This window comes from Centroberyx affinis, unplaced genomic scaffold (assembly GCF_046629955.1).
Source record: "Centroberyx affinis isolate AG114_WGS23_722 - 3 ecotype Tasmania unplaced genomic scaffold, CSIRO-AGI_Caff_v1 ptg003407l_1, whole genome shotgun sequence".
Taxonomy (NCBI): Eukaryota; Metazoa; Chordata; class Actinopteri; order Beryciformes; family Berycidae; genus Centroberyx; species Centroberyx affinis.
Genome location: NW_027281386.1, coordinates 12,711 through 31,168, shown reverse-complemented (window position 1 = coordinate 31,168; position 18,458 = coordinate 12,711). Strand labels below are relative to the sequence as shown.

The following is an 18,458-nucleotide window of genomic DNA, read 5'->3' as shown; positions in this document are numbered from 1 at the left end:
CTTCCCAAAATAGTGCTGAGCTCTGCCTGGGGCCGGGGCATTGCCGCTGCTGTGACTGAGGCTCAGTCAGTGAGAGGGGAGCGCGGGTGCCAGGTCCTGTACAGACAGGAAGGGCGGGGTACCGGGGCATCCCATAGACGGTACACTCCACAGACATTACAGACGGTGGGCCTACCCCTCGGAAACTCTGTCAGCCTGTCAGTCCTTGATAGTACGAGTGCTGGGTAGCTGAGCAGTGAGTCCTTCGAAAGATTAAGATTTTGAATATTCTGTAATTCCTATTGATTTAGACATTACTTTCATTATTTCGACAGCCCACTAGACAGCTCACAGTACAAACGAATACATGCTGTTCACCGTCACATCACTTCACATGCCAGAGACAAAACCCATTTGTTTGCCTCTTCCATTTCTCAGGGTGTGGGTTAGCAGCAGTAGCTTAAGGTGACAGTGGAAAAATACATTGACGACTAAGAGGTGAACCCGTGACATGCTCGTCTCCGACAGCCAATCTATCAAAAATGTGTCATTTCTCAACGGCTCTGCCATTGTTTACAACCGCTGTCATTGTCATATTTTCAGCCTGTGTGTATGTGTGCGACTGTACGCACAGTGCATTTGTGTGAGTGTTTGTGTGTAAAAGTGTGTAGTACACTGCAGCGTGTGTTGTGGTTTTTAAAAAGTGTGGGTAATCTGGTTTTTCCAGCCTTTAAGTATACACAGGGGAAATGGGGCCTCTCTCCAAAGACAAGGGCTCACACATAAAGAAGGCGCCCCGCCCTGACAGGGTAAACTAGTTGGATAAATACTTACAGTTAGCCTCCTCCCCTCTGTTAACATGGCATGAATAGGACTCGGTGTTATGACTGTCTTTAACAGCGTTTAACTGCTGCAGGGGTATGCCCTGCTTTATTCTGGGGGACAGACACTAGCAATTACCACCTTTGAGGAAAACTGCAGCCTCCCTATGAGGACACCTACAGCATTCCTCTACAAACATCACAGGCAAGTAAAGATATAGATTTTTTTTAGGACCCTGACACGTCCCGCCCCCTGAGCCGGACTTGGCGCTGGAACAAACAGGAACAAACTGGCAGCGTTTAAATGCTCTCCTCTTTTGAGAGTGGTTTGATCACAGCGCTCCATCTAGGAAGTGCGTGTTGTGAATGCAATGACATCACCGGACTTAAGATACCAGCACCAAGCACAGGCAAGGGACTAAATGTACAGCGTGCTGCCGCAGATTAACGATACTCTGAGCATACTGTACATTCCAACATCGGACAAATGAAAGCAAGTACATCCCTTGGGTTGTGACTCCTCTCCTGCTGAGTGGGGAAGCATACCTTGATGAATTAACCAATGGGACACTAGATTTCTGATGAATAAACCAATGGGACTCTGCAGGACAGCGATGAATAAACCAACAGTGGTGGAGATTACTTACGTGTTGCAGGCCGTCATGGCTTGACAGGTGTCCCCAGTGCAGAACTCTGAGATGGTGCTGTACTGCAGGTTGATAAGATTGAAGAATGTTGTCGCTGTGGCGAGACAAGAGAGACAAACACAGCATGTCAATCAGTGTGTATAGGCTGCTACACTATTAACATAAGAAATCAATAAATAATCAGAGAGGACACCATCAATACTTTTCTGCCCTAGAGTGAATAACTGCCAGGATCTTTACAAAAGTACAAAACTAAACTACTGCCAGAACACAAAAGTAGGCTACTAGTGTCACGCCACATTCTCCTATGGAAAGTGAGGACTCACCTAAGCTACTGTATATGCCGTCTTTCATCTAGCACTGTGATCAATGGGACAGTCACAGTCACATGCTCACTCACTAATCCATCAAGTCAGCCATCACATCTTTCAACAGTGAGTGTGCTCAAGAAAAATGGAAGTATGGGAGGTGGCTGTAGCCCTGACATGCATTTGAGTTCAACCACCTAGAACCAAAACAGGTATTTCTGCCACAAGGAAACCTCTTTCACACCCGGTTATGCTCCAAAACAATATATGAAGCTACGCTGAAGGGCAGAAAATTAAGTTCCCCTTCAGAGTCAAAAAGTATTGTGCTTTGTTTGATACCAGACATTTGAAATTTTCTGTTATGGTGACGTTCCTTTTGTTAGTCCTTATCCTTTTCAATGTGAACAATACAATAATTTACTTCAGACCCAAGGAGTCAAAGCTTGCAATAATTTATTATTATTATACTTCGCAGCAGTGTAAAAAAAACCATCCACTGTTGATAAGCTTGTATCAACCAATTAGTGGTTGATACAAGTCGATGCGAGCCAGCTTGCGCAACTTCCAATTTCACACTGAAAAATGCATTCGCAGGTCAAAACATGTCCCATCTGCTTTATATAACAGTGTTTTATCAGCTAAAAAAGGAACGCTCCCTTTTTCATTTTCCCCTACGAGCACCTGGCTGGTTTGGATACGTAACCAAAACAAACTCAGGGAGACAGACAAAATAAAGCACCTCAGAACTTTATGCTGCTTTATCTGGAATATTCCTCCAGCAGCCACGCCGAACTGAGTTTACAAAACGCCACAGAAGACGCTCATGATGACAACCATAGTCTTCAATAAGAAATAAAATACTATGTTGTGTAATAGAGCCTGAAGTTGGCTGTAAAAGACTGTGTTAAAAGAAGCAGTGTACGGCGTTATTGGGAACAGTCTAAAGCCTGTGCCAGGCCTGGAACATGTTAAGGACTTGGCTCTCAGACTTGCAGCTCCAGTACCGCTGGAACATAGTCTCCAGATGACAAGTGCATACCGACTTGGAAAAACAATTCAAAATCCTTGAAGGAAAATTCTAATAAGTCAGAAAGAAAAGTTGCCTTGGGCGACAAGTTGCCAAACACAAGGCAAACTAGTAAACTAGTAACAAAGCAAAGAGGCGGGTGACATGGACAAAATATATATTACAATATTTTCAGATAGCACTATTAGTATCAATATACCATCAATATTTTTCATTTTATTTTTCTATGGATAGGTTACAGTTTACTGATAAATATAAGTCAAACACAGTACTCCATTCACAGCCTTTAAAGGAAGTATATGGCAACAAAAAAAAGTAATACAATTATTATATGCAAGTACAAGCATAACTTAAAGTCTATCAGGATCAAAGTATGTTTTCAGGCCTGTTTCTAGTTTCAAAACAAGCACCGTACAGCTTCCAGTCATGAATGAAAGAAATGGTAAGAATCTATAAGAGCTCTGAGGTATGAACAGATCTTCAATCACTTGTCGTGGCATCACAGTCTCAGAAAAGCAATTCGTAATGAGGGGCAACCTCTGTGAGCAATCTATTACAGCCCTTCATTTTTAACTGTTATGATAGGAACTATCTCTTGCTAGGTCAAGCATAATAGCATCCATTAACTTTCACCAGCAAGCTTTTCTTTTCAGTGCTCTCAATTAATTCACTACGCTGCCTTCAACTGCTCCTTGAAAGCTCCTTCGTCCAAGTTTGAAAGTTGTAAATACGACTTTTGCATTCAAGTACTTTTGGTTGGAAATAACAAAACTGACCCTCTACACTTAAGTATGTTTTGTGGTCGTGGTTTTATCTTAGAAATCAAGCGGCATAGAGTTACTCTGTACTTAGGCAGCTGACTGAGAAGGTGGAAATGTGCATTATTTAACTGATATTTTAATTTATTTATTTAAAACAATAATGCACTGCAACCAAAAGTTAAACAAAGAGTGAAATCAGAAACATACAACAATACAAATTACTTACATAGAATGCCAAACAACAAAATATACTAATAATGTTGGGTCATTCATGTGTGCTCAACTCAATTCTGCTACATTTGAAGGCATCAAAACTCCGTCCCTTTAGCTGTGCACTTGCAAGATGTTCAACCACCAGATTAAACTTCCAAGTTAATAAATTAATAAGCTATGCAGTGAAATTGTAGGCTACTACAATATATTTTAATGTCCACAATTTCCATGAGAAGGCAAATTGTGACAAAATTTTACCCGGTGAAAACCCGGTAAAGATCATCACATCGCTCACCCCTAGTTACAGGTTGACTAAGTGAATAATTATAGCAATGGTTTTTGTTGGCTCTAGTGGACCTCGTCCTCCGGATGTGTATGTGAGGAAAATCTCCTCCTCTTTGTGTTATTCATCCAGCCTGTTTGAACTCCTACCCCACCAGTGTGTATTCTATCATTACTACCACCACAATCACAGACAGTCACTCACTGTTGCTGGCTAGCCATTCGTTGAGGTCTATCTCTCTGGGCAGCACCACCAGCTCTTTGAGGTCGAAGTCCACCACACGGATTTTCGTGAACTCCGGCTCCAGGTACTGCTTCTTCTCTTCAGCCGGAGGCTTCTTTCCATTTGGCTTCGTCTTCGACTTCCTGCAAGGCAAAAGAAGAAAGGATAAGTTAAAGAGATGCAAAAGAAGCGCTAGGGATAGTCAAAGATCAACCAAGTGGCAAAGTTAAAGGGATTTCAAAAGTAAATGGTAAATCTGTTGTTTTGACCTGATACTGGACAAAATGCCAGACATCTCTCAGCAGGTCTGCTAGTATGAGCATTGTCCTGACAGGCCTACATGATGCCATTGTACAAACATACAGTATCCAACCAGATATTCAAGTCGTGCCAGTAGGCATCATTTCAAGTGCTGAGCCAACACCAAACACAGAGGGCAAATCAAGACAAGTAGGTCCTGTAGAGCAATTCCACGTGATGAACAGGAGTAGTTAGCAGAGGTTATTTGGTATGCATTAAATGCACTGTGAATGGAAAGAGCAACCGAGCCCTTGCAGACAGCGTGTTACGTAGATACAGTAGCCTGAGCCGGGATCCAGGGATCTACAAGACCTGGAGAACCGCTGGTGTTGATGTAATCTCTTAATTCTTATAGACGCATTACAAAAGTCACAGATTACAGGAAGTCTTATACCACCAGTCTCTCACACTGCCACACACACACACACACACACACACACACAGGTCAGCCGACGGGTCACCACGTCTCTTTGGCAGCGTAGTGGGGCGGTGTTGAGGGGGATTCTGGGTTCACAGTGGCCTGTGCCTATACAGAGAGTCTTCTGTTCCTGTACCTGACCCCCAACCCTGACCCCTGACCCATCGTTAGGCCCAGAGTCACCACACAGACAGCCGTCCCCAGAGCGCTGTACTTCCACTGCTAGTTTTAGCATGGGGATGTCATATCACACTCCCCCTGCACTTCCAGGGCCGTAACCTCTCTTCCACCCCCTGCCCTCAGCCTGTATCAGTTGAGGCTGTGCAATCTGGGGTTAAAGGTTGAAAGGCTCGATACATGAGTGAGACAAATAAACAGAAGCCGAGTTGTCTGACACAGCAGGCTTTGTTCAATCAAACCAAATACACGCTAATGCTATCTGCTCTCAGACTGTTTGGACCGGCCCCCCGTTCACCCCGAGCTTCCTTCTTCATGACTTTGAGAACTGAATAGGTTCAACTTGAGCATCACGTCATTGAGATCTAAATTCTGGGCAGCCAAGGAAGAACTTAAGAATAGCCGACCTGATCAGTATTCTTTTCAAGGCTTTCCTCATCCTGTAATGGCTCAGTCCCTCCTACCCCGTACTTTTTCTCCAACTCCCTCCACATCTTCATTTCGCTCCCTCTTGGCTCTGCTACTGTTGTTTGGGTTTGCTTGAGGACGGGGGAGTTCCAGTTTGCTCCCTGAATTTATTGTGCTTTTGTTGACCCTTATTTCCGCCTTCCTCCAACCCCCTCTATCTCCATTTCTCATCCCTCCTCCGCTCTACACACCCTCTGTCTAAACACAATGATCCAGCCATGTGTTCTTGGCTCTTGCTTTTCCCCTTCCTTCCCAGTCACACTCCCAGATCCCCATTCCCAAAAGACGGCAGCTCCAGTTTCAACTGTATAAATGACGGCGGATCATAAACACCGTTTTCCAGCAGTAGCCAAAACCCCACTCAGTTTCAGTCAGCTTCTGCTGAGATTGACATTGGAGTTTACAGGAAAGAGACAATGACTGCCGGTTGGATTTTGGAAGAAAAAAGGCATTACAGAGGCAGTCCGCACGCAGCCGGAGGAATCATAACCGAAAGAGATTTACAGAGAGAGTAGGGATAAAGAAGAGAAGAGGGGAGTGAGAGGAGAGGCAGAGAGAGGAATGAAGGGAGGAGGTAGATTGACATAGGCCCAGCTGATATCCATGGGAACTAATAAACACTTACAAAACATGACAGGACTGTGGAGCACGAGGCCCCTTGGCCAGAGCACAATGTTCAGAAAAGCCTTGTGCAGTTTTATTTCCCCTCGCCAGGAAGCGTCGCCCTGCTTTCCACCTCCGCAAACAAGGGAAGGGACGTCAAAATGTGGATGCATACAAAGCCTGGGGAACTCAGCCGGCAGCCCTTTACTTTGACAATGTTTGAGATCCCCCTCTGCAAGTGATCTTGATCTGTCACTGCTGCACTGCTGTAAATTGGCTTTAGGCTTCACGTGAAAACATTAAGGCCTGAAGGACCCACACTCATGCACACACACAACGCTGCTGCTCATGTTCTCATTTGCTGGGTAATGATTCATCAAGGTATTAGGCTCTTCCTATCAGGCAGTACCTGAGCTGTGTTTTGGCCTCATTTAAAACCAAGGACACCACAGATTACACTGTTGGCTAATTATTAATGACCGTCTACTTTCTATTTCTCCTCTCTTTCTCCTGTTCTGAGTCAGCACTCCCTCTCTATGTTGTTTCTCCCCCTTTGCAATAACCTTTCTTTCCTTTAGGCTTGTAGGCATTTCTTTCCCTCTTTTTCTCCTCCTCGTGGCCACAGGCTCACCTGTCCAAATAGTCTATTGTGCAGGGTCAGGAGCCTCAGGCCTCGCACTCCCATCCTTGCCCTCTCTTTTCATCTCTCTCTGCCCTTCCCCTTCATTTCTCTGTCCTTCACCACCATCCTGACCTCTCCGCTTTTCATCTCCCTCATCCCCTGACCTCTACTCACATTTTTAATTACTGTTCCTTTCTTTAATAAAGATGTCTCTCCAGCTCTTGTCTTATCTTATTTTTCATTTCTCCTTATCTCTGTCTGCTTCCTTCCCTACCCGTCTCCCTCCCCTCTTTTATCGTGCTCCCCCTCCCCGTCCGGCTCATAAGGAGCAGAGCAGAGACAGATTCATGTGGTCCGTGTGGTTTCGTGCTGTGAGCTACATGTTCCGTCATGTGAAAGAGCTTACCGGGGAAAAGAGCTTCATCCACAGATACCGTCAGCTCGCACAACTTTTCAAAGGCTTTGGTAAGCCCCTCAGAAAACCATTCGGCTCCTGTGAAAGTTTCAAGTCAGGTCTTTCCCCCCCCCCTTTCCTTTTGAAAACATTCTGTTTCACTGAGCTATTTCCTGCCTCTCTCCCTCTGTAATTTCGTCATTTTCCATAAAAACGCCTCCTCCTCTTCTTGCGAACATTTGTGTGGTAGGGGGGAGGGGGGATGAAATTCTGGAGCCATTAGTTTATTTTAGGATAAAGAAAACTTCCTCTATGCTAGCACTCCTCCCCTCATACGTACATAGTCTGTCTTCACTACGCACGCACACACACACACACACACACACACACACACACACACACACACACACACAGCTTTGTCTGTTCCTGGTAAAGTTCTCCCAGGCAAGTCTTTGCCATAAAAGGCAGCAGATGCCTGCTTCTCCACACCAGACCAGGCCAGATCAGGGCAGGCCAGAAGGCAGGAGTAGAGGGGAACTGAGGCCAGGGCCAAGCACATGTCTCTGGGCCGGGGAACGGCCACAGCCTGCCTGGCACCAGCAGGAACCCATCTGTGGTACGGGCTCACAATCCACAGACCTGGTCAAGCTCAGTGGAATGACATGGGGACTGCTAAGACCCATGAGAAAATCATGTGCGATGTTTGAACTTGTTCACATCTAGTTTACTTTAGGATAGAAGATGACACATAGAGCTGCAGGTCCACACGTTACACCTGGCACTGCTGTGTGTTTATACATGAAAGAGAAAGAGGTAGAGAGAGAGTGGCGAGAAGACAGACTTACTGGTGTTTATCTGCAATAAAAACAATAGGGAAGTAGGGTTGTATAGTCGGGTGACATTGAGGTCAGTGTAGTGAGCTGAGGAGTGACTGAGCAGACAGCTGTTAGACCCTGTCTGTCCGCCCGTCTCTCTTTTACCCCTTTCACTTTTTTCATCTAGACACCCCCCCCAAACTTTACTCACTACCTTTCACCCTTTTCACCCACAGCCCACCCCTTCACACATATACATACACACATTGTCACACACATGCACACATATACACACTTCTGCATACAAGCACACACACACACACACACACACACACACACACACACACACACACAGACACTCACACAGACCTCCGACTGTAACCCCTCTCCCTTTTCATGGCCTAACCAGCTGGTCTCAACAGCTGCGTCACAAGGCTGATACCACCAGAGACCTCGAGAAAACCAGAAGAAGCGAGTGATGTCTAGTCTGAGAGTGTGTTTGTGCTGCAGGCACGTGTGCGCCTTGCAAGTCTGCCTGTGCACACACATCGTTCACAATCTTGAGGTGTATGCGTAAGGCAGATCTCTTGGCAGAACTCTTACACTGGTGCGTTTATCGCTGGTCGGCTGCTGTATGTTAGCTAACTGCGTGCCTGCTGAATGCTGAATACACATCGTTCTAAAATAACCCTTCTGTAAAGAGAAGCAGCCCTCTGGCAGGTACACCGCAAGCCTGTCTCATTACCAGAACCTGGTTCCAATTAATAGAGGAATCACTCGGGACCACATTACAGAACTATGCTCGGGAATTAGTTTAAGTGCTTACATTAAAATGATACAATTTGCTATTAAAGAGCAACCCCCTCCACACACACACACACCAATGCTTCAATGCAGGAAAACTTCAGACGATGCTGACAGCTGAAGGTGCCGACTCCATAGTTAGGTATCACCTCAATACCAAAACATGCACTGATTCAATCAGCACTGACGCACATGCTATGACTTTATATAGAAACCAGAGGCCCCGGTTTTTGTTTTTATTGGTGTGTTATGCGATGTGAATGCGTTTAATGCAACTAGATTCTCAACCCCTTTCTAACTAAACCCATGTAATGACTTTCCCCTTAAGCCTGCGACTCCTGCCAAGCCCAATATTGCACAACTGTTGCTTAAATTGGCCTGCTGGATTGCGGAGGAATCTAACTATTGGCATATGGATGCAGTTAATGTGATCTGCAAGGGTGAACAGCGCTTGCATCCATCCAGCACTATTAAACAAGATGATGAAGAAGATGTCTGCCACTGCCACCTTCTAATACAGTAGAGGAATCAAGAAGGTTGCTTCTTATATTGATCTGAGATAAGTTTCCTTTTGGTTATGTAATGATAAAAAGAATGACTTGGGGAGGGCATCATGATCCCAGATCTGCGGCCAAAGGCACTCGCACTCCAGGGCAAACACAATGACGCCAGAGCCAGAAAAGAACCACATTTTCTCCCAGAGGAGCAGAAGGGAGGGTATATCTGAAAAGTCTCAAGAACATAGTCTCTTTCTTTTTATCTTTATGGTACATGAAGACACATACCAAGGAATAAAGATATGCTTCTCTTATCGCCCTCTGGCCCTCATACAATACCATTTCACTGGAAAACAGCCCCAGTGTCTACGATAAGGATATGAGCAATAGCATGCACTGCAGACAACAATCAGAAGTCTTCTCTGACCATTACTGAAGAAAAATTACCCAGAAACACCAATCCACTACTAACTGTCTTGACCTCCAAACACCACCTGAGAGGTCAGAGATGGAATCAATCAAATGTCAGGAAGTCGCTTCCTCTTTTGCAAACTTTGTTCATGGGCTTCATAACATTTGGATTAAAAGAACTTTATTAAAACATCAATAGAAACAGGATATCACTCCAATCTATACTGATAAGACTAGACTTGAGAGAGAGAGAGCGAGAGCTCTGCCATTTTGTAAAGAGAGCAGCTTCAGTCAGGAAGATCGCTTTGCTCCAAGCCAGGCCTCCTGATCTATTTCAGGATTCAAATTGAATAGACTCTCAATGGCTCTTTTCCCCGAAAAACCACAGAGCAGAGCAGAGCAGCCAGTCTGAGCCAAGCCAAGCTAAACCACGGCGGCCATTACGGGGCTAAAAAGAGCCCAAGTTAAGGATGGACCAGACCAGAGGTTTAGCCTTGCAATGCTGAGGTCTACAGAATAGCCTTCTTGTCTCACTAACTTGTACCTGATTTTGATGTTCCTTTTGGAAAAGAGTGTCCATACACAAAAACTCCAAAACCCTAATATTTCACTCCAGGTTCTGGAGGGGACGGAACAAAAAAAAGCACAGCTGCCGCCACCTAATCAGCAGCATCACCGGGGGTGTCAACAGCACTGTAAATCAGTAAATGAGATTGCAGCCAGAGTGCAAGCCTAAACATGAAACACATAGCGCTCTGATTCAACTACTGACCCCAAACCAGTAGAGCTCTCGCTACCTCCTCTCCCCTCCTGTCCTCCTGTGCTAAATCCCATTCAGAAGCTCTCGGGCCTGTGGAGTACATGAGGACCCCCCGCTGACACTGTTAACGCAGCTTCATCAACATCACAACGCACATGTGTGACAGGAAGGGGGGTTTGGGGTAAAATGAGATTAGACTGAGCCGCTGGTTAAGCACTTGACAAATGTATCCTGGGTTTGCTCCTTTGAACAAGGCTAGTTTAAATATTGATTTGACATGATTGACGTGAATGATATGACTTGAATGGGAGTTTTCCACACACTATGATCAATCCAGTCAGTCCATCTCAATGATTATTGAATCAAATAATAAAAGGGGGGGGAAGATAGACATTTTTAACTATTCCAGCAACCAGTGTGTTTAAGCATCAGAATGTTTTGAAAAACCAGCCAAGATTACACAAGGCCATGCATTCTCTTTCTGGGGAATTTACCACTAACAGCTCTCTTAACTATCTTTGCCATGCTACTGTTCATACCTGCTTCCAACCCAAGGGCATTCAACCATTCATTTTAAGGAGGAAACAGGGTAAGAGTTGAGCTGTAAAAGAGTCCAGCCCCCCCTGTTAAAACTAAAACTATGCATTCTTGTTAACTTTGATTAAGTCTCTCTTTTGTTCAGCTCTTTCCTCAGAGGTCAAATTTCTGGAAACTCCCCAATGTTTTTTTTTCCCCCCACACAGGTGATAAAAGGTAAATACATTAAAGGTGGTGGCTTCTAACAAACCAGCTGATTACCACCAGTGTGGTATTTCTGAGGAAAGGCAATTAAGTTCCCTGTAAAACAGAGGCGTGCAGTAGAACTTGTCTCTACCTGTTAAAGGTCTTACAACAGACATGCATACTGTACAATAATGCTTTTGGCTGCGTCCATTACGTTCAGCCTACATTCTGTTAGAGATCCTAAGATGGTGGATATTCTTCACATACTATCACTGTTCACATCCCAGGAGACAATAGGCTGCGAGGCATTTGCCCTTTGGGCCGGCGGTTGAAAAGGCACCTGTCCACAGACTTGAAAGGTAAGAGGAAACTTCACAAAAGTATTAGCAGCAGAGTCTTGTCCCCTGAAGGAACACACTCATAATGACTGCATGTCTCCTTCACATGACACAGAGAGGGCAAATACACAGATGTAAACTGGGCTTTTTTACCCACAACTGGCTAGCCTCCAGGCAAACTGTGTCGCAGACGTTCTTCTTGAATTGCATTGATTCTTCATGGGATTAACTCTGACGGGGGTTCTGTTTGCGTCCCTTTTGACACATAAACACACTTAACACTGCTACTGCTATTTAGGTCATACATTCTTTAAGTCTTACGTGTGCATTGTCATATGCGGTTTGGACATGGTCTGGATACATAGCCTTTTTATTAATAGGCAAGCAGATGCATGTCCGGTGTACTTTCAATTCTGAAGCCATGTAATTAGTCTATTTCCTCTCATTTTAAGTTGAAAGTGTACAGTGTGGTTATGATGCTGGAAGATGGGACTTTAAGAATAAGAGGCCTGCTGTATCCAACCTTGAGCCACAAAGTGACACATCTAGCCAAAAGATTAAAGCAGCTGATTCCTGTGATTTCAAATAATTGTCTGTTTAGATTTTCTAAGTTAAAACGGAACCGGTCTTAAATTATTCATCACACTAGATGAGGAAGCAGTATCACGTTGCCTCTTGGTCTTGTTCAGTCTTGCTGGGGAGAGCTGTCGGGCTGCTGAGTGCTGCTTAAAGGAGACGCTTTCCTACACGGTATCACTGACTGGTGGATTGCTGTGACCCCGGAACCCCAAAGGGTCCCGGAGCGCTAATAATTGCTGCTGAGAAGAGACAGCAATCCCCCCTTCATGCCAAGTTTTCGAGACATGACAAAAATTGATATTTAGAATGAAAATATTTAGTTGTTGACAGTTTTAGAAAATACAGACGGGCCACGAGAGCGCAGAGCGCAGCCTCGCGTTTTCAACATTACACCGAATCACTATTAAGGCATTAGGCGTTTGTAACACAGTAGTAATACCTCTGAATATGTAATACGATGTCGGGGGGTTACACAGCAAATAGTGCAAATACACAGTCGACTACAGGCTGTTCATTGCGGAGAGAGCATAAGCGTGTGATATATGAACACACGTTTCAACCTCCTGACTCGGACAGTGCACTCCCTCGGTCTGTGGCAAATACATGAATAAAACATAAAGCATTTGTCACATTTAAGGTACGGGCTCGACTCGGATACTCTCTGGTATTTTGTCGATTTAAAATAACAAACATTGAGTTTACCTTAGAACTTTGCCGACTGCTTGAAGCACCATTTTGCAACTTAGTCCGTTTTTTGAGTTTCTTTGCGAGTGCATATCCGTTTTATCTCCAGAGAGAGAGGAGTAGTCTCCGACCATAGTTTAAAACATGTAGATTTGATGCTGGAATATCTCTCTTCTCCACACTATTCGGACTGTAGGCTACCTGTGTGAATACACCTCGGGATTTTTATCTATCTGAAACTCTGACTGCACAGGAAAAAAAACTTTGTGAAGACTTTCGTGAGCGCCCTCCCCTTTCTCGACTTTCGCCCAATCAGCGGAGGGGAGAGTCATCGATGGTGAATACGTCAGAGTCTGCCCATGTGGACGTGGTTCATGCGTTTCCTTGAGGTGTAGTAGTTACAATGTAGCAACAGGTGGTCGGCTAGTAACTGGGAACTACAATGCAATAAAGAATTCGCTACATTATATATGGATCCATTTCAAATACAACAATGACCACTTTTCCATGATAAAGCAAAAAAAAAAAAAAGATAATTCGGTAAATATGCCAAACAGAGCAAGCAAAACATATTGTACATTACCAATAATTTGATATCAAATTATAAACCAATATCAATACCGCTAATCAGTGATGTAATGGTAAATAAAAAGGTGGGTAAATAGAGGAAGCAACCACCAACATGAACAAAAAGCAATTACATTTTCAGGAAAGCATTCAATTCTGGGGTTTTTTTCCCCTCCCTTAAAATACTTTGTCTTCATATAATGCTAGTAAGCATGACCTATACTATGATGTACGTATAGATGATGTACATGTACATAAGATGTACATCAGGCTAAAAAGGTGTGTAAACTAAGATTAGGTCAGTGCGCGGTGCCTCATAACCGTCACTCCTAGCTGTGTGGGGACTGGTGCCAGGTTTAGCAGAGGTTTGCACAGTGTGCATGCTGGGACTATGGGGCGACATTCCTCCTGTTGATGCTGAACTTCACCTGGAGTCAAACTACGACAAGCTGGCAGCAGGCAGGCATGTTCAAACTTGACTTTGTTAAGAAAGCGCAGGTGAGGGAATCAGACAAAGAGAGACACAGCAAGGCTGATTCATATGGATATCTCAAGGTTTCTGTGAAGGTCTTGGGGCCAAATTCTCAAGGATTTACAAAGAGAAATGTAAGAATTGTTGGACAGGAGAACTATGACATTATGGACATGCTAACATACTTGAATATGAAGTGTATTCAAATTAAGAATCCAGTAGACAGCTCAGTGAGCCACAAACACTTAAGTGCAAAATGGAGGGGAGGAAATGAACACTGAACACGGAGAGCCGTGCGAATCATGAGAAAATTACAACTAGTGTTGTGGAACTACCATTCTCTCACTCTGCTTCCCTCTAATTATTGGCCCTCACCAAACCTCCTCTCTCATTCTCTCTTCCATTCCTCTCTCCACACATTTCCCCTCCCACTCCTGGTTTGTTTTTACTCGCCTCTCCTTCTCATTGTCTCCCCTTTTCTTCACCATGTCTGTCTCTCTCTCTCTCTCTCTCCCTCCCTCTCGCTCCTCAGGCAGGACCTGTGGGGCCGCAGTGCAGCTGCAGATGTGAGAAATACCAGCCGGCTGCTGTAGCATGGACACACACAAAGACAGGCTAATCTAAGGGATCTCTGGAGCCCTGCACACTTCGAGTGCGTGTGTGTGTACATGTATGTGTGTGTGGGTGCAAGATATTGAAAGAGAGAGATAAAAGAGATAGTGAGGCTGTAGCATATGCAGAAATGCCAGTGGAGCATGCCCAGTGTGGACTGCTGGACCTTATGAGATGCTGCTTGATTGTGTCAGTGAGCCCCTATTTGTTCATGTGAATCTATCTGAAAGTATCAAAGGGACAGAGGGTCGGATAGGGGCTTCTCATCACAGTCAATCTGCACGCTCATCCTGCATGGCTCTGACTCCCTTCCTGCCTACCACACTAGGGGCACATGCCTCTCCGTCCGGCCCCAGCAGAGAGCACACTCAGAGGGGAGAGGGTGAGGAAGGCTGGGTGGGTGGAGCTGGGTGCTCCGGAGGCCCTGTGAGTGGCTGCTGCTGTGGTGGTGGAGAAAGAGAGAGAGAGAGAGAGACCAGAACAGGGCACAGACTTTTCCCCTGCAGCTAAATATAGTATCAGCCTGCCTGGCCCATAAAGAATACAGAGACCAGGGGGAGGGGGAATATACGGTGTGAGTGTGTATGAGTGTGTGTGCTTGGGTATGCACAAATGGATGAATGAGCGAGTGAATCAGTGACTGAGCAAGCGGGCGAGAGACAGTACTACAGAGGGAACTGTACAGAAGGGGAGGGGGGGGGGGAGTGAGACCGAGGTTAAGGGCGAACAGTCCTAAATGGCGTCGAGCCCGCACCGCTTGAGGTGACCACTCAAGTGAAAGCAGTCGCTGTAATGGAAATCCATGCGCAGAGAACTTTCCATCAATTTGCTTCTAACTATTAGATCGGTGCGGTCACCTAAAATAGAAGACGGCCATTCAGGATCACTGGGGCATGGCCTGGCCCGGGCCTCTGCACTGAGCTAGTCCAGACAAAGACCTTTAATGAATCGGGCTTCAAAGTCAAAGAGCAGGTGGCTAATAACTTAGAGTTCAGTCTTCGTAGGTTAAAAAGGCAACATGTAGTCGCACCCCGCACCCGTAGGCTACACCATGCTATGTGAGCTGTCCGCTAACAAATACAGATGGAGATAGAGACAGTGCCATTTAGGTACAACTTGGACCCCCTCAGCAAATTCTTACACAACGGGTGACGCGAGTGGAAACCAGCGGCCGCATTCCGTCGTCTGGCGGACAGAAGTTTACTCTTTCTTGTCTTCCCGCCGACGTCACACTTCACCTTCCCTCCTCTCTCCAGACAAGACATGGCATCACTCATCTGCCACCCAGGCGAGCACAGAACATTGTCTCACACACGCCCACACACACACACACTACGCATACCAGATCTTCCAGGCATCCTGTACTTGCATGTGAGCACACACACACACATACTGTACATACAAACTGTAATAACACACTTACTTACATAGCCAAGAACGTGTTCTCTAATGAATCAATCAATGATTTCGATAATAAAAATGATAGGCTACTTCTCTTAAAACAATCCATTTATTAATAGGCCTATATAAAATGTTTTGGGGAGAATGGAGGATCTTTTCAATTATGAAAGAAAGAATAAGCAGCCTGAATCTAAAGCTGTGATGTTTGTAGAGAGACACTAACAATTGTACCACACGTTTCAGATCAGATTAACATAACAAAAGCATGTGTAGGTCTAGAGATTGAACCAATAGCCTGACTTTGTATCAGTACTAACCAGCTGCTTCAAGTATGCTAACCTCATCAAAGACAACCACCCTGGAGACACAGACAGCACAGGCACAGATTTAATAAAAAACACATCACTCATTTAACAGGGAGGAGGAAGTTTATGGAAATACTGTGACGTCAATAGAGGCTGGCCCTGTGACTGGTAGGCAAACTGATGGAACGGCCCAGTGTTAAGCCTTAATCTGATAAGTGCAGCCGACCATCAATAACTGTGATCTGACCAGGAGATAATGCAAGGAAAATAAAGAAGGCGGTGGAAAAATGCAAGTAATTCAAATCATTGTGTTGCTGACGTCACAACGCCCCGGTTAGGAGGTGGTCCTCTATCTGAGTTAAAAAATTGGTATGGCGAACTCTGAGGAATGGAAACAAAGCAGGTTTTACTCATCTATTGCTATAGCAAAGTGACACTGGGCAATTAATGAACAACAACAATCAAAACCCACATAAAACTATAAAAAGTTGTCCAAGTTGGTGTCACATCTTGGGCAAAGCGTGTTGGCCCGGGGCTCTCTGTTCACTGCTGATAGAGATGGATGGCTGGCTGGCCTAACAGGTTGGGTCTGAAAGTCGGCGGACATTCCACCTATTTGAGACAAAGAAAACACTGATTCCTGGCCAGCAACAGATGAGTCACAACCGCAGCAGATGCGCCTCGGGACCTGGCAACAGCTCAGTCCCACCCCTGCCAAAACGAATCTCCAGCCAATCATACCTTAGATCAACATGACAGACAGGTCAGGCACCCAACCACATAAAAAAAAAAATGAAATCAAAATCAGAGCGGTTCCAAGTTGCTCTCTGAGCGCCGGCAGAACTTCAGTTGGTGTTGCGTTCTGGGTGCGTGCGGGTGTGTAGTGTGTTTAGGTAAGGCCTTAGCCAGTGAAAACAGTGCAGGCTGATGGTCTTAGTGCCTGGGGGATTTCTATAGGCCCAGATAGAGGTCAGCAGGGCCAGGAGACACTCCACACACTGAACCCTGCGACCTGCCCTGCAATACCAGCCTGAACCTACTCTATCAGACAAGACACTGCAGCGTTTCCTTTTTTGTGGAAAATTGCCCCCATCGCTAGGAAAATGTAAATACAATCAAAATTCATCATCTGTTCTTATTTCACAGCCTGCTCTCCAAAAAATTACAATTACAGCATAAGTGTCCATATATTCCAAATAAGAGCCATTCTTAAACTGCAACACATATGGAGACTGATCCTGGCACGGGTCAGGGAGCAAACTGGGTCCCAGAACCAAATTTACCCCCACCCTCCACTTTTACAAAAACAATCTACAGCAAACAGTGGATGTTGACTATGTTGACTATGTGTGACCTGTATAGAGCCTCGGTAGACAGCGTGTCTGTGCATGTACTGACAAAATCTGGACGAGAATAGTGGTTATCAAAACAGAGCAAAGTAGCAAGTGAGTGGGAGTCTCTCGCTGCGCTCACCAACAATCTTGGTCAACCTTGTTTGCTTAACTTATTTGTCACCCCTCCCTCAAAGCACTCACACCTCTCTACACAGTGGGCTCGCAGATATACACAGTGGGTTAAGCACCAAATGCAATTGTAATGTATTGCCGTCACATTTTCTATACTAGATAGTACATGGCATTTCATTCATCATAGTGATGCATCGGCTCTATAAAGATGGACTGGACTACACCAGGTCTTGTCCATCAATATGCTGTCCCACTTCTCTTTACCCTATCCTCTCTTTTTTTCCCCCTTGAGGCCTTGCAGGGGGATAACCCGACCTCTCTGTATCTCCATTTCCCTCCAGCCTCTTTCTCCTTTTCTCTCCCTGGCCTCATCTCTCCATCCCTCTCCCTAATGCTCTGCATTCCAGTAGGGGAAGGGCAGCATGCAAAGACATGCCATCGCTCCCTGCACACACAGCCTGGCTAAACAAAGGAGAGTCAGGAGAGAACTGAGGAGACAGAAGAGCTTGAAAAGTGAACTAAAAGAGGTCAAGAGCAAGAGATTTTAGAAGGGTAGCTCTCAATGTGGTTTGACTTGGCTTATCTTGTTTGGGTGGTGGATGTGCACTTCATGAGCCAACACGTTGGGGTATAACCTCATGCTCCATTTAACAGCAGTAATGGCACAAAGGAAAAATTACTCAGCTGCCTAATTGCCACCGCATTCATAATCCAATTAGGAGTCAAGTTAGGTTGTATTTCAAAAATGTCAAATTGTTTCTGCATACTTTCTGGCACTGGA

At 45.1% G+C, this 18,458-nt stretch overlaps 1 protein-coding gene across 2 annotated transcripts in view; it reads right to left on the bottom strand.

Moving 5' to 3' along the window:
• LOC139660866 (MOB kinase activator 2-like) overlaps positions 1-18,458 on the bottom strand; it is a 34,897-nt gene that overhangs the window by 3,827 nt on the left and 12,612 nt on the right. Inside the window, exons 1-3 of one of the 2 annotated variants that reach the window (XM_071539122.1) lie at positions 12,873-13,082; positions 4,244-4,404; positions 1,448-1,541 (exon numbers count right to left, since the gene is read on the bottom strand). In XM_071539122.1, coding sequence (XP_071395223.1) covers positions 1,448-1,541; positions 4,244-4,404; positions 12,873-12,988 — 371 coding nt within the window. In that variant the 5' untranslated portion in view covers positions 12,989-13,082. Of the gene's footprint in view, positions 1-1,447; positions 1,542-4,243; positions 4,405-12,872; positions 13,083-18,458 lie in introns of those variants that run through there. The other variant, XM_071539124.1, reaches the window with a different exon arrangement.